General features: G+C 36.5%; 1 protein-coding gene across 1 annotated transcript in view; it reads right to left on the reverse strand.

The window, feature by feature from the left end:
• Positions 1-446: 446 nt before the first annotated feature.
• LOC138866919 (uncharacterized) overlaps positions 447-15,000 on the reverse strand; it is a gene marked incomplete in the record, with an annotated part of 125,998 nt that continues 111,444 nt past the window's right edge. Inside the window, 9 exon segments of the mRNA XM_070141129.1 lie at positions 447-6,234; positions 7,393-7,558; positions 7,863-7,993; positions 8,694-8,850; positions 9,499-9,624; positions 9,887-10,000; positions 10,577-10,735; positions 11,962-12,139; positions 12,423-12,550. Of these exon segments, the coding sequence (XP_069997230.1) occupies positions 6,140-6,234; positions 7,393-7,558; positions 7,863-7,993; positions 8,694-8,850; positions 9,499-9,624; positions 9,887-10,000; positions 10,577-10,735; positions 11,962-12,139; positions 12,423-12,550 (1,254 nt within the window).

A 15,000-nucleotide genomic window follows, 5' to 3' on the forward strand; every position in this document is an offset into this window, starting at 1 on the left:
AGTAAATTAAAAGTTTTGTATCATTCATGGATGAAATCCATTTTTTACTATAAGTCCCTACAGTTAAAAAAAAATTTGCCTTGGCAGCATGTATGGTGTATGTACGTCTTTTCTTCAACATTTGGTGGATTTGCAAATATCTTTCAAATAGGTTGATTAGGAGCATTACCAAAAATGCTGATTATACAGAAACTCTAAAAGTTACTGCTCAAAGAAGTTGGTTTTCCATGTAAAGTACATGATAAATAAAACTTAACCAAAAACATTTTTAAAGCATGACTTTTCAGTGTATATCACTATTACACCAGCTTCATTGAAAATAACATCATGAACATATATCCCATAGGAAGAATGTTTTGGATTACCTCTTCACCATTATTCATAAAAAATAACTTCAAACTCCTAAAAAGTCATACTTGATGGGAAAAGAAAAAAAACACTGAAGATATGGTAAGATAGGCTTTATTTTTCCTACAGAAGTTCAAGACTTCCATAATCACACTAGATTTGCTTTACAGCAATACAGACCTCTGGGAAAAAAGGAACAGGGCTAGGATGCTGTGAAAGTGAACAAGTGTGAAGGAAGGGGAAAACACCGTGGGAGAGGAGAGAATGCCGGAAATGTTCCGAATCCTTCAAAGAAAGTAGAGCGAGACGAGGAAAAAATTATGTGAATAGAACTAGATGTACAGAAAATAAAGGATTAAAAAACTATTGCTGATCAGATTGCTCCGTAATAATTAAGACAATAAAAATAGGCATACATTTTTTCATTTTTCTCTACAACAGCAAAATATACAAGCATGTCTAAAAAGAGAAATCAGATTTAAGATTCAAACTTAACAAATCTTGACCCACTGGAGATACTAGCATCACTAGTACACTGGCCCAAACACTGTCAGTGCATTGGAATCTTAAACTTCATGTCCAATAGGGAGTTTGATTCTGCACTTGCTGTTATCATACATATACAGTGACACAATACATAAAATGTTCATGTGAACATATATACATTACTGTGTAAGAGACAGCACTACTGCACATTTGTAAGTGGGCACAACATTACAGTACTTGCATACACACGCGTATGCAAGCAGATATTCAAATATCAAAATTTCCAAGTAGAACAGTGTACTGTACAAGTAGTACAACCCGTATTATCAGAATAATAAATGCTGACGAGATGTTACACTCAGATCTCTCCAAGAAATTAGGGATATCTATTTTGCCACGAAATAAATTAATGATAATAAAAAACAACTAATCAACGCTGCAAAACAAATCTGCTATGTAAAAAAGAAAAGTACAAGGGAAGAGGCAGTAATATTAGTCAACATAATTTACAAACACTTTTCCTAATAAAAAAAAAAAAAAAAAAAGAAAGACAATCCCCGGTGTTTTCATGCACAGCTTACTCTCTTCCTCTTTACAATGCGGTGGTACTTTGGACAGCCAGTTAAGGAATAATAAAATCTGTATATAATACTATCACATGTACATTTTTATCAGAAGCTCTGATTTATTTATATTTTATTATTTTTTTTTTTAGCAGATTTTTTGTATTTTGTTTGCAAGAGCAACCTGAAATTTATTTTTTTTTGTTTTGTTTTCATATAAACTACATTTAACAGCATTTGTACAAACAAAATTTTCCAAAGAAAAAAGAGAGAAAAAAAAGATTTAAAAACATTCTATAGAGCCTGCAGAACCATGCTATTTGATGCAGTCAATCATCTTTTTTTTTTTTTTTTTTGTTTTTTTTTACTTCCAAAGATCAAGTAAAAAGCATATTATGCATATACATTTCTGCTTTGACAAAGAAGTGTTTGAGTTCCATATTAGAATACACGAGAGGTTATAAAAAAAAAAAGATTTAAATATTGAATAATGAAGAGAATTCCCGGTGACGAAACGACCCAAACAACCACAACAGTCTGGGAAGCTCTTTCATTTAACATTGTTTATTATTATTACCTTTTATGCACCTTTATATACAGTGATAAAAAAAAAAAATGAAGAAAAAAAAAATCCATCACCTTTAACAATCTTTGGAAAAAAAAAAGAGCTAAGGTAAATGACAATCACACATTATATCATTCTTACATAAAATAAGGTAACGAGAAAGAATCAAATTTATTAAAAGTAGCTTATGAGCAGTTCAAACACCAGGCCTGATGCATACATAATATATATATATATATATATATATATATATATATATATATATATATATATATATATATATATATATATATATATATATACAAACACACATACACATACATATGCATATACATATATACATATACATATAAGTACTACTGCATAGCCACACCAGATAAACCAAGTCAAACCACTTGAAGTGTATTTCATCATTCTATTATGACATATCACAGGGTCGGCAAAAGGGCAGTGTTGCATGGGCTGACTTCTGTAAGGTCCACCTAGCGTTGAAAAGTTGCGTCTTTGAGACATCTGAATGAGTAAAAAACGAAGTCTATTCAACAAGAATAACACTGTCCTGCTTTTGGTAAAACGCTTGCTTACAGTTATGGAAGGAAGGAGGGCTTGATGGAGAGTGGGAGAGAAATTACATTATATACCAATTATATATATGTGTGTGTGTGTGTGTGTGTGTGTGTGTGTGTGTGTGTGTGTGTGTGTGTGTGTGTGTGTGTGTGTGTGTGTGTGTGTGTGTGTGTGCATATGTGCGTGCGTATATACCTATATGTCTATATATACACTTACGCACATATATATATATATATATATATATATATATATATATATATATATATATATATATATATATATATATATATATATATATAAGTAGACAGATATAGATAGATATTTGTGACTGTTTCAAAATATCTCCCACTAAATTAAAAGTCAATACTTGACACTGAACTACCAGAAACTTAGCATTCACTACGAGTAAGAATGAAACTGATGTATTCTGTTTCTAAAATCTTTTGGGGCTGAATGCATTTGTTTCTTTATTTTCTTAAATATTTTTTCTCGGGAAAACAATCCTGAAATAAATTACGCAATCTTCAAACACTGATACCTATATGCATTGTAAATTTGTGTCCAAGTATTGATAGGATCCGAAAATGCTCGAACCCAACCCAAAGAAATTTTTTTTCCTTCCTATATAATCTAATAACTGCTAACAAATCAAGGAAAAGCTATCTACAACTGAGTCGTCTTCTACAAAGAGATATAGTTGCTCGCACACTTATCATTCGCACTGTTTATATCGAGGACGGTTTTCTTTTTTTTAGCAATACGTTATCACGGCTATATTGTTGTACCCTATGGCTATATCTATGTGTGACAGGGAGTTAGGAAGAAAACAAAAGGGAGAAAAAAAAAATTAAGTGGGGGATTAATTCATACAGGCATAATTAAGAATTACAAAGACATCTTCATAATCTCTCAAAAGTATAAAGATGAAAAAAGAGATATATATAAATTAAAATAATGAAAAAGAGAGAAAAATACAAACTATTGCTTCCATTAAACCCTGAAAGTTCTTGTTTAAGCTAAGGTCAGTCCTTTGAGAATGAACAAGATGTCATCTCATTCTGAAATTCAGAAAATGATCAACTTCCGCTGGAAAACGACAATTGAAAATAAACAAAGAGACAATGTGTTCTACAATTAATTGAATGGGAGGGGAGGGATGGGGAGGAGGGGGAAGAAGGGAGGGGGTAAAACCAGCATGGCATCTATACAAGGTGCTATCTGCCTACAGGTTTATGCTTACACAGCCTTTCTTACCATAGTATATTCAAATAGAAAATAAAAATTCATCTGTTGAGGTCCTATCCATTCTATGTATAAAATCTAAATTCTTGTTTTTTTTTTTGTTTGTTTTTTTTTACTTTTTTCTTTCTTTCATTTCTTTATCATTACAATGCACACAGAAGTGAGGACAAAAGAAGATTAAACATGTACATATATGTATGGATATTATTATTGTGTTCATAAAAAAAATAATAAAAGAAAAAAAAAGAGAAAGTCATTTAGACCATCACAATATTCATAATTAACTCACAACGTGCGATGATGGCTGGGGGATGCAGCCGATGACCTTTAATTATCATTTTTTTTTTTTTTTTTTTTCAAGCTCTTTCTTCCACTGTTCTCTCCTTTCCTATAATTTTCTTTTCATATTTGTTTCCTTGCCAGCGACGCATTTCTTGAAGCGGATCTGCATGTATATACAACATTTATCCTTTCATCTTCCTCTCCTCTTGGTTTTTCAACTCTTTGCCAGTGACGATGCATCTCTTCAAGCGTTTTTTTTCGCAAGCATGCATTCATTTAGTTCATTCTATCTAATATATTTTATTCATTTTTTTAAAAGTTTATCACAAAAAGGCATGCTTTGGGGCACACCCAAACCCAACCAGTCTCGGATTAGCAGCAGCATGAAACAGCACCAGTTAAAATGCCTGTAGAATCAAGCAAACTTAAAGACCTTGGTCCATCATCGGAAAATACTGTATGCATGCTTGAATGACATGCCATTCCAAAATGAAGAATCTATGAGCTTTTTGTGTTCTTTTTATAATTCTTTAAAAATCCTTTTAAATATCTATATGAATACACACATATACACTCTCACGGACACACTTCATCATTTTGATTTTTATTCTCGAGATAAAATTGAAGAGAAGTTGGAGATTGAAAATGAGAAAGAAAATGGAAACACCATGCAATTCATACGTCTGATATGTGTCAAAGGACTTCAATTTTGAAAGCGTGAAAGAAAAGAAAGAAAAAAAAAACTCACAACAAAGAAAATCTTCAATTCAAAGTCAGTCACTATCTGGTTTCCAGTATTCATACAAAATCTCTATTCAAATAAATAAAAAAAAAAAAATGAAAAATACAAAAGACGGAAAAAAACATAAAAACGCCACCAACAACAACAACCTGTCATCACTTTACACATTGTATAAAGTTGAGAGAAGAGATTTTCCATCCACCACTTCTTTTCCACCAGCACCAAATGTGTCTGTTAGCTGTTCTATTTTTTTATTTTTTTTATTTTTTTATATCCCTTCTGTTTGTGACATTGTCTGTTATCAGAGAGAGAGAGAGAGTTTTTTTTTAATCGAAAAGACAAAAGTTCAATATATATATGTTGTTTTTTCACTATCTCTTCTTGTTGGTTTGTCATTTCAAAAGCTTCGAACTCTAAGAAAAATTGAGTCACTGCAAGTGTGTACTTTTCTTCTTCATTTTTTTTTTTCTTTCTTTTCTTTTTCAGTTTCTCATTCATAACTAATTATCAAAGTCTTTATCATCTGTCACCTTGAGAGACACCATATTACGAAGACAGAAATGTTGTCTGCTTCCACTAAAAATACTGATATAAAAAATTATCACTAACACTCCTCAAAAAATAACAGTAATCAAGCAGTTTATAATATTGAAAAAAAAAAGAAAAGAAAAAGAAATCATTATCATATCTTATCAGTCGTATCACCAACTACAATACCAATTGTCAATAATACTACTAATAATACCAATATCAAAATCAATTATAACAATACAAATAATTAAGATAGTAATAATAATCATAATGAAAATGGCAATCATAAAATAACAATAGCAATTATAATACATACTTCTAGTACTACTACAACTACCAATAAAATAACCGCAATAGTAGTAACAATGATAGCACTTTCTCATCCAGCACTGCATCGCCACAGTCAAATGAATGCCAAGGTCACATGCCTCTCAAGAAATACCCCCACAGAGCCACTGTATTCGCACCATCGCCATCATGACTTGTCAATCACAATACGAGGAAAGGGGAAAAAGAAAAAAATAATAATAATAAAAAGAAAAGAAAAAAGAAATAAATGGAAAGCAAGTCACACTTTCCCCCTTTTATTTATTTTTTGTCTTTCTTCCTTTCTTTCTTTCTTTTACCCTTTCCTTACAAACAAAATCATTCAAAATAATCCTATTTTACACAATGTCCATTCTCTTCTACTTCAACTAAGATATTTTCTGTCTATTATCATAAAGCTTTTTTCTGTCTTTCTTTTTTCCTCCCCTCTTTCTTTCCATCATTTTATTGTATAATTTCTCTTTCTATCCTTCACTAAAAGGGCTAGAGCACTCCCGTCTCGTCCATTAATGGCAACGACGCTGTGTCCATTCCATCATCCTTCTTGTGTCCCCTCTCGTATATGTCTAAATTGCTTCCTGCAAGAGAGAGGTGAAAATATGGAATTTAGTGGCTGATTTTACCTGAAATACTGATTCTGTTGAGGGATCAGGAATCCATTAATGTAAATCTGTTACACGGTTCTGCTACTGGGTCAGAAACATTAGCTTTGTTCTGTTACAAGACATGTTATGGGATTCACTAATCCCATAACGTTTTGTTGAAATCTGTTGTTGTGGGATCAGTGATGTTCTAGCTGAAGTCAGTTATGCTGGGGTTCTAGTAACCTTATCTGACTGAAATCATACTTAAGGCAGAGAATATAATTACCTTGGCTAGGTCTATGTATACTATCAACGGAAATACAGGAGACAAACCCAACACTATTCCTTGTTCATATCCTAAAAATATATTTGTGAACAATCAGGATCCACAGTGCATGAATACCTCAGAAATCTGTTCAATATTACTATGCATTTATATCACTAGCTAAAACATTTTGAAACCAGCAGCCTATATGTTCCTAGCTTGGGGAAGTAATTGCAATGTACCCAAAAGGGGGACTTGACGGCCAAAGGTGGATTAATAGAACCCAGCCCTTAGAGATCCTGACGTTATGTTAAGTGTGTAGCTGTGAGGGATTAGTGTAGGATTTCTTCAACATGATTCTGAAGGTTTCACAGGATAGGAGAAATGGGTGGAAGGTTACCTTTGCTTTTGCTGGTTCTCTTAACTGGGTAATGTTCCTTGTGGGAGAGAACTGGACAGCTTAGTTTTAATTTGAAGTTTTGGTAAATGTGTTTTCCTGGTTAGGACAATTAGTTGACGTTTGGTTACGATGAGGTGATTGAGGTTCCTAGTTTAGTATGACTTAGGGATTTATTTTGTTAAGTTTAACTGATTACGGTTTTTAGGTTGTGTAAAAGAGAGAGGATGAGCATCTACTGGTTAGGATAACTATGAGGAATTCTAATAATTCTAAATGAATAAGGTAGACACAAAAGAAGTGCTTCTGATTTGTAAAAAATTTAATAATACTTAGTTTACAACCATAAATTTGCTAATGTAAAAAACACAAGTTATTGGTTAGATTTTCTAAACCTTTAGATACAAGCCAGTAATCTTTCTACAATCTCAAAAAAGAGTGAAGAAGAATAAATAAATACCAGAGCATAACACATCTTCCTCCTACTCACCCGATTGTTTACGATTTTTTGATGATCTTTCTTCAGGTATGAATGCAGCCACCAGCAGTGCACAGATAACCATTAGAGCACCAAAGACAAATGGTGGGCCAGGCACCAGTTTTGGGCTACTGGTGACATGGTGGGAGGTGCCATTCCCAGATGCTGAGCTGTTGGGCTGAAAAGGCAAGTACACAATAAAATGCGTATCCGAGGGCTAATTCAGATGGGGGTATAGTCTAATTCTTAATCATAGTAATGTGGCTTGGAAGGAGGTCAACAAATTTTCAGAACATATCTATGATAATATCTTCTTGAATAGCATGAACCTGATCTGATAATCCAATCTAATGATAATGAACAAAATATTAAATGTAATGATTCTAAATATCACTTGGGACACACAAAACATAAGCAACTCAATCTTTGAAGAATTGATAATAAGAAACGTCTTCACAAAAGGTCTTGTTTATACTACTTACTCTCTGCTCTCCACCTTCTGCCTTGTCTATATTTAGATCCATTTGGAAGAGATAGAATATGAAGCCGAAGACTGCGGGGCCGAGACCAGAGCACAGGCCTCTCATCCCGGTGATGATCCCCTGCACAACTCCTGCAACATGTGAGAAAGGGAGGAATTAGCATTTTAATTGGACAATCTATGGGAAGGTTTAATTGTGGGCTGGTCTTGAGTGTTTTGCCCACCTATGGAGAGAAATCATGGAAGAGAGGAGGTGTTGAGAAAGATAAAAGGAATGAAATATATAGGTGGAAGACAAGACAAAGATAAAAATTAAAATATCACAATAAAGCTTACACACTAAAAAAGTTGAAAAGAGGTGTAGCATTAACATGCATCACGGGTGTAGCAAGATGGATTGAAGAGATAAAGATGGGTGGAAAGAGTACACTGTTTAGAATGCATTGAAAAGATTTTGTCTGGGAACTCACTCACATGTTCTGGCACAAGAAACAGGGAAGAATTACAACACTTTTGAGATGATTTGTGAAATGACTTGATCACTGCTTCAGGGAGAAGCAGCATAAGAGGGGATTAAGTTGTAATGGGAGAGGTAGAAGAAATAAGAATTGTCTGTAAAAAAAAAATCGCATATGAACACACAAAAAAAGAGAGGGGGGATGAAAAATACGCTAAAAAAGAGAATGAGTGGGAAATAATTCTTAACAGATCAATGACGATACCAACAGCAACAACAATGACACATCATACCATGCAACACCATACAAAATACACTATACATAGTTACATCATAACAAAGCTTCAACCACCACAAGTCCCTCTCTCACCCTACCTTGCTTATCAACATCAGAGTGAGTGCTGACATAGGCACTAATGGCTGGGTAGGTGATGGAAGATACAGCTGCTAGAAGACCCGCTGCCCACATCATCCACATCTTTGAGCCAAAGCCGTACCACATGAGCTGGAGCATCTCAAATACGAGGCCCACCTGCAAGTCGTTAAAAAGTGTTACCAATGTTATTAGATAGACACTTTACATGAAATCCACTGTTAGAAACATTCATGTACATATCAAAATATCTGAAGCACAAGGCCAACCTGGAAGAAGTGAGTGAATAAATTGAGGAATTCAATAACAGAAAAAAGGAAAATAATAAAAATAGAAATCTAAACAGACATACCAAAAAATCTAACAAAGATCAGATAAGAGGATGACACTAAAAACAGCTCCAACTCAGCCTGCCAAAGCTAAGGGTTTTTATTCTTAGTGACTGCTACATCAGCCCAAGCATAAACAAAAGTTCAACCTGCCAACTCTCTCATTTACTCGGGAAGATGCTAACTTTATCCATTTGGGAAAACACCTCGGGGAAACACCTTTTTGGCACAAGAAGGAGAGGACTCTTTCCTTTTGACTGAGAATCCTGTATATACCACAAATACCTAATGATACACAATCTCTTGATTTTTCACATCTTTTTTTGACTAATATAACACAAAACAAGAACTTGAAAAACAATTATTTACTATTATATGAACTGTGCATTTCTTCCTTTATAACTATTAGACAGAATCCACAACTCAAAAGCAAATTAAACAAAAGGTACCCAAAGAAAGGAATGAAACTAGCACCTACCATAATAACATGTTTGTTTGACAACTGCTTCATGAGCAGACTCAGCAACGCAGTCTGTGCGACAACGGAGAGGATGCCCACCACAGCAATGAATGTTGCAACCATTGGTGCAGTGAAATCCATAACCTGTTGAGAAAGAATGTCCACATTAGTATCATTTTAGTTTGCACTACAAAGAAAAAAACTTTTCCCCCATGACAATTTGATAACTGAAATATATTTTTCACATTCTTCATAATTGCTTGGTTATTTTTGTTCTATCAATAATATTCTCCATTAACCAACACTTCTCAGATAATATTTGTCATTCATAAAATCTCTATCACTTTGAAAGATAGAGGCCTAAATAACATAAAAAACAAACTCAGACACAATACAAGACACCTACCAAGCTGAGGTACACAAAGAAGCAGGAGTACTGGCCAGCCTCGGGCAGATAAGACAGGAGCACTGTCACACTGATGAGGAGGACATTGCGATCTTTGCTCACTTTCCACAAAGCCTGCGATCAAGATAATGAGTTATGGTTAATACTATCATTTTCAGTAACTGCTGTCATTAAATTTCATCACCGCTAACATAACTATCGAAATTGTATATTCTATTGTTATCATTTATATTATTTTTTTCATTGCCATGACATAATCATCAACATTATGATGATCTTTATTCTTGTCATCATTACCATCGTCAAATCAAACAATATCCACTTTCCCTGGATGAAAAAAAAACAGACTTAAAACATGTCTATATTTTCTCTTGCCTCTCAATTAGAAAATAAAAGAACAGTATGAGAAAAATAAAGAAAAGATATGGAGAGTGATAAAAAGAAGATATCCCAAGAAACAAAGAGAGGAAAGAAGAGAGGACGAGGAGAAGGAAAGAGAAGAGAGGAGGGAGAGGAAGGAGAGAAAGGAGGGGGAGGAGAAGGAGGAATAAGAAAAAAGAAGAAAGGGAATGAAGGGATACATCTTCACAAAAAACAAAATCATAAAAAGCAACAATAAAAGGAAAGAAAAGAAAAGAAAAAAAGATAGAAAGAAGAAGGAAAAAATACACAAACCACCCTGGTCCTCACCGAGAAGGGGTCTGCCTGCTCCCATGAGATGTGTGCGCTCCATGATGATGATAATCTGAGCTTCTCCGGTAAGGACTCCGGTACGGCAACCAGGATGAAAAAGACGTCCAGCACCGCTATCGCTGTCGCCAAACCCACCACCAGGTCATCACTGAACACCTGGTAGAGACGAAAATGAAAATGTTAATTCTAAGAAGACTTATAGCAGTCATAATAACAGCAACGATGGTGTGGTAGTTGTGATGATACTGATGGTTCTACTAATTCTAATACTATTACTGATGGCAATCTTTATAAATAGAATAAAAATGAGAAGCTTTATTAAATTATTTTAAATTACTGATACCTTTAATAAAATAACAATAACAATCATTACGTCATCATCTTCATAAGATGATGATGATGAAGATAATGATGATGACAATAGCATAATGATCAATAAATGGCATCAATAATAAAGATTAGACAATGAGAATAACAATGAGCAAAATCTTTTATGATAAATTGAAGGAGAAATAATCTTTATCATGATAGCCAGTCAAAAACTGAGCATAAATCAAGTAACAAATGAAAAGCCTCTTACTACATATGAGAAGGAAGAAAAAATAATGAAAAAAACAGACTTCTTCAAATAGTTCCGAAAGTTTCTGGCCCCACTAATGGCTTACTAAGAGATTTTTCTTTCTTTCATTCCCATGGCAACTTCTCTTGACTAATTTTTCGACTGTACTTGTTCTTCTGTATTATTGCTCTGGAAACGGAAACCTGGGCATTTTTTCACATTCTTGGAGAGGGAGAGGGTTTATAAGAACTATGTGCACCAACAAATGTACACAGGCCTACAAATACACCTAATTTCAGAGAAAAAATGTGACCAGCCACTTCCACACAAACTCAAAGCCACAAGCATTCCTATTCCTCCCTCCCTCCCTTTTCCTTTTACTCTCCCCAATCTTTCTTTTTTTCACTTCCCTTCCTTTCCCTTCTTTTGCTTTCTCTTGTTTTCTCTCTTCCCTCCTAATCTTTTCTTTCCCTCTTATTTTCTTCTTTCCTCTCCTCTCTCCTCCCCATTCTTCTTTCTTCTCCTCTCCATCCCCTCCCCTCACCTCCCCTTATCACGCCTTCACCTCCCCTCTCCTTCCGTCCCCCTTTCCCTCCCCTTCTCTCCCCTCCCATACCCCTTCCCCCTCCCTTTTCCCCATCACCCGTTCCCCTCTCTCCTCCATTCCCCCTCCCTCTTCCCCTCTCTCCTCCATTCCTCCTCCCTCTTCCCCTCTCTCCTCCATTCCTCCTCCCTCTTCCCCTCTCTCCTCCCCTCCCTCTCCCTCTTCCCCTCTCTCCTCCCCTCCCCCTCCCTCTTCCCCTGCCTTCCTCCCGAAACTCACAGTGCCCAGGTAGGCCCCGAGCGCCGGGGAGGTGACGAGGCTGGCGGCGAACGTGGCCGAGACCAGGCCGTAGGCGCTACTGCGGTCGGTCTCGTCGGTTACGTCGGCCACGTAAGCGAACACGATGCTGAATGTGACGGCGAACACCCCCGACATGCTGATGAGGGCGAAGTACCACCTGGGGGATAAAAAGACGGTTAATGAAGCGTCTAAATGGGATGATATTTTGATATTTCGAGTAAAATAAAAAAACGAACAGTAGATGAATCATTAGCTACCTACCTACTATATACACACACAAATGGAAGACTTCCAAACACTAAAACCTATCCATATCACAAAATCACCAACATTACATGACTTACGTTACATAAACTCAAAGCAAAACAATCACTGTTACTTATCTAAACAGACAGATCAGAAGGGAAGAGAAAAAAAAAACCCGGACGAGGAACACCTACCATGTGTTGATCTTCATGAACGGGATGGGCAGGCATGTGAAGAACACGGTGATGAACAGGAAGAACTTGCGACCCCACAGGTCAGACAAGGCGCCGATCAGGGGGGCACTCAGGAAGGACAACAAACCCTGCCAAGGAAGAGAACGGTTGTTAAAATGCTTTCCCTTGTTATTACTGTTGTTGTTAGATTGCGAAAAAAAACAAATATGGAGTAAAAATGCTACAATGGATGTTTTACATCTAGACTTTCGGATAAGTGAAAACAAATTATTCTTGTCATTGTTATTATTGTTGTTCTTGCGACTTGCTGCTACTCTTATTCTTCCAAGACAGCTCGTGCAAATTACACATCTTCGTGTTTATGAACAGCATTCTCTCTTCCTCTGTTAAATTCCAAACAATCCTCTACAACAACAGATGGCCCGAAGACCTTCAACTCGCCAATGTGTTGACAGCGGACACAAGCTTCGTCTTTTCATCGTAAAATGTACCTTCTGCATACGAGAGCGACACCAAATACGACTTAAACTAAGAACAAACACACGACGAAGGGCAACTTCTGAGGACACGACGCGAAAATAAACAAAAGAAAGTTACCCAAACTTTATGAATAAAAGAAATTTACTTGTGTAACTAATCAACGTATCAACAAAAATCTTTATACAAATGAAAATATAAAACTAAATCTGCTTTCTTGGACATCAGCGTCTCCATATATCATTAAGTGTTCATTATGATTATCATTACTCTCTCCACTTACAAAATATGAAAAAAAAACTCTTGATCTTGAGTCTGAAAAAATAAATATCTGAAAACTTACTTTCACCATTCCAAGATAAATATTTTATATAAACTATTATCATTATCATTATCCCTTATTCCTCCTCCAGTTGTACAATCATGATTCAACCTTACAACATAAAAAAAAACAGTACAACATTACCGCAACTTACGATCAAGCGACCAACTCAACTTAACAACCAAACAACAAAGTAAATTCAACAACCAAACGACACAATTAAACTTATTACTAACCAGCTCAACTTCACCAAACGACCTGCCCCCCCCTCCACCCCCCCCCCCAAAAAAAAAATATCACACGCAACGCGCAAAAAGAAAAAGGAGGAGGAGGAAGAGGTGGAGAAGATAAAAGAAGAAAAAGAAGAAGAAAAAGAAAAAGACGAAGACGAAAAGAAGAAGAAAAAAGAAAAAGAAAAGACGACGACTTGACAAAAAGCACGCGACCTCTCGACCGTCACAGCGACACAAAATGCAGGAGGGAGAGGGAAGTATTCCGACTTAAACTCGCTCGCTTCCCGCTTTCTTTGGTGTCCTTATTGTGATGACGTCAGGTGGTGTTCGGAGGGTGATGCTGAGTTCAGTCTCCCTGAGTGACATTTTAACATAGGGCATCAGGTACAAATACACACGCACACACACTTTCTCTCTCTCTCTCTCTCTCTCTCTTTCTCTCTCTCTCTCTTCCTCTCTCTCTCTCTCTCTCTCTCTCTCTCTCTCTCTCTCTCTCTCTCTCTCTCTCTCCTTCTCCTTCTCCTTCTCCTTCTCCTTCTCCTTCTCCTTCTCCTTCTCCTTCTCCTTCTCCTTCTCCTTCTCCTCCTCCTTCTCTCTCTCCTTCTCCTTCTCCTTCTCCTTCTCCTTCTCCTTCTCCTTCTCCTTCTCCTTCCATCCTTCTCCTTCTCCTTCCCTTCCCTCCCTCTTTCTCCATCCTTCCCTCCCTCTTCTCCATCCTTCCCCTCCATCCTTCCCTCCTCTTTCTCCCTCTCCCTCCCTCCTTCCTTTCCTCTTTCTCTCTCTCCTCCCTCCCTCTCCTTCCCTCTTTCTCTCTCTCCCTCCCTCTCCTCTCCCTCTTTCTCCATCCTTCCCTCCCTCTTTCTCCATCCTTCCCTCCCTCTTTCTCATCCTTCCCTCCCTCTTTCTCCATCCTTCCCTCCCTCTTTCTCCATCCTTCCCTCCCTCTTTCTCCATCATTCCCTCCCTCTTTCTCCATCCTTCCCTCCCTCTTTCTCCATCCTTCCCTCCCTCTCTCTCCCTCCCTCCTTTTCCCTCTCCCTCTCTCCCACAAACACACACACAAACAAACTCCCTCAATCACCGTCAATGCAATAATAGATCATATTAGTGTTACAGTCATAAAGAGTCATAAACAGTCATTATTGTAGTTGCCATAACTATCATCTTCATTCTCATTCTCATTATCAAATTACAAATCTATTCATGTAACAGGTTATGAAATTACTATTAACATTATAATCATGATTACAATTTCTATTATCGGGGTGGAGAGAGAGAGAGAGAGAGGGAAAGGAAGAAGACGAAGAAGGAGAAGAAGAGGAGAAAATGTGTGTGTGTGTGTGTGTGTGTGAGTGAGTGAGTGAGTGAGTGAGTGAGTGAGTGAGTGAGTGAGTGAGTGAGTGAGTGAGTGAGTGGTCGTGTGTGTGTGTGTGTGTGTGTGTGTGTGTGTGTGTGTGTGTGTGTGTGTGTGTGGGTGTGAGTGAGAGAGAGAGAGAGAGAGAGAGAGAGAGAGAGAGAGAGAGAGAGAGAGAGAGAGAGAGAGAGA

Source organism: Penaeus vannamei, chromosome 27 (assembly GCF_042767895.1).
Source record: "Penaeus vannamei isolate JL-2024 chromosome 27, ASM4276789v1, whole genome shotgun sequence".
NCBI classification, from domain to species: domain Eukaryota; kingdom Metazoa; phylum Arthropoda; class Malacostraca; order Decapoda; family Penaeidae; genus Penaeus; species Penaeus vannamei.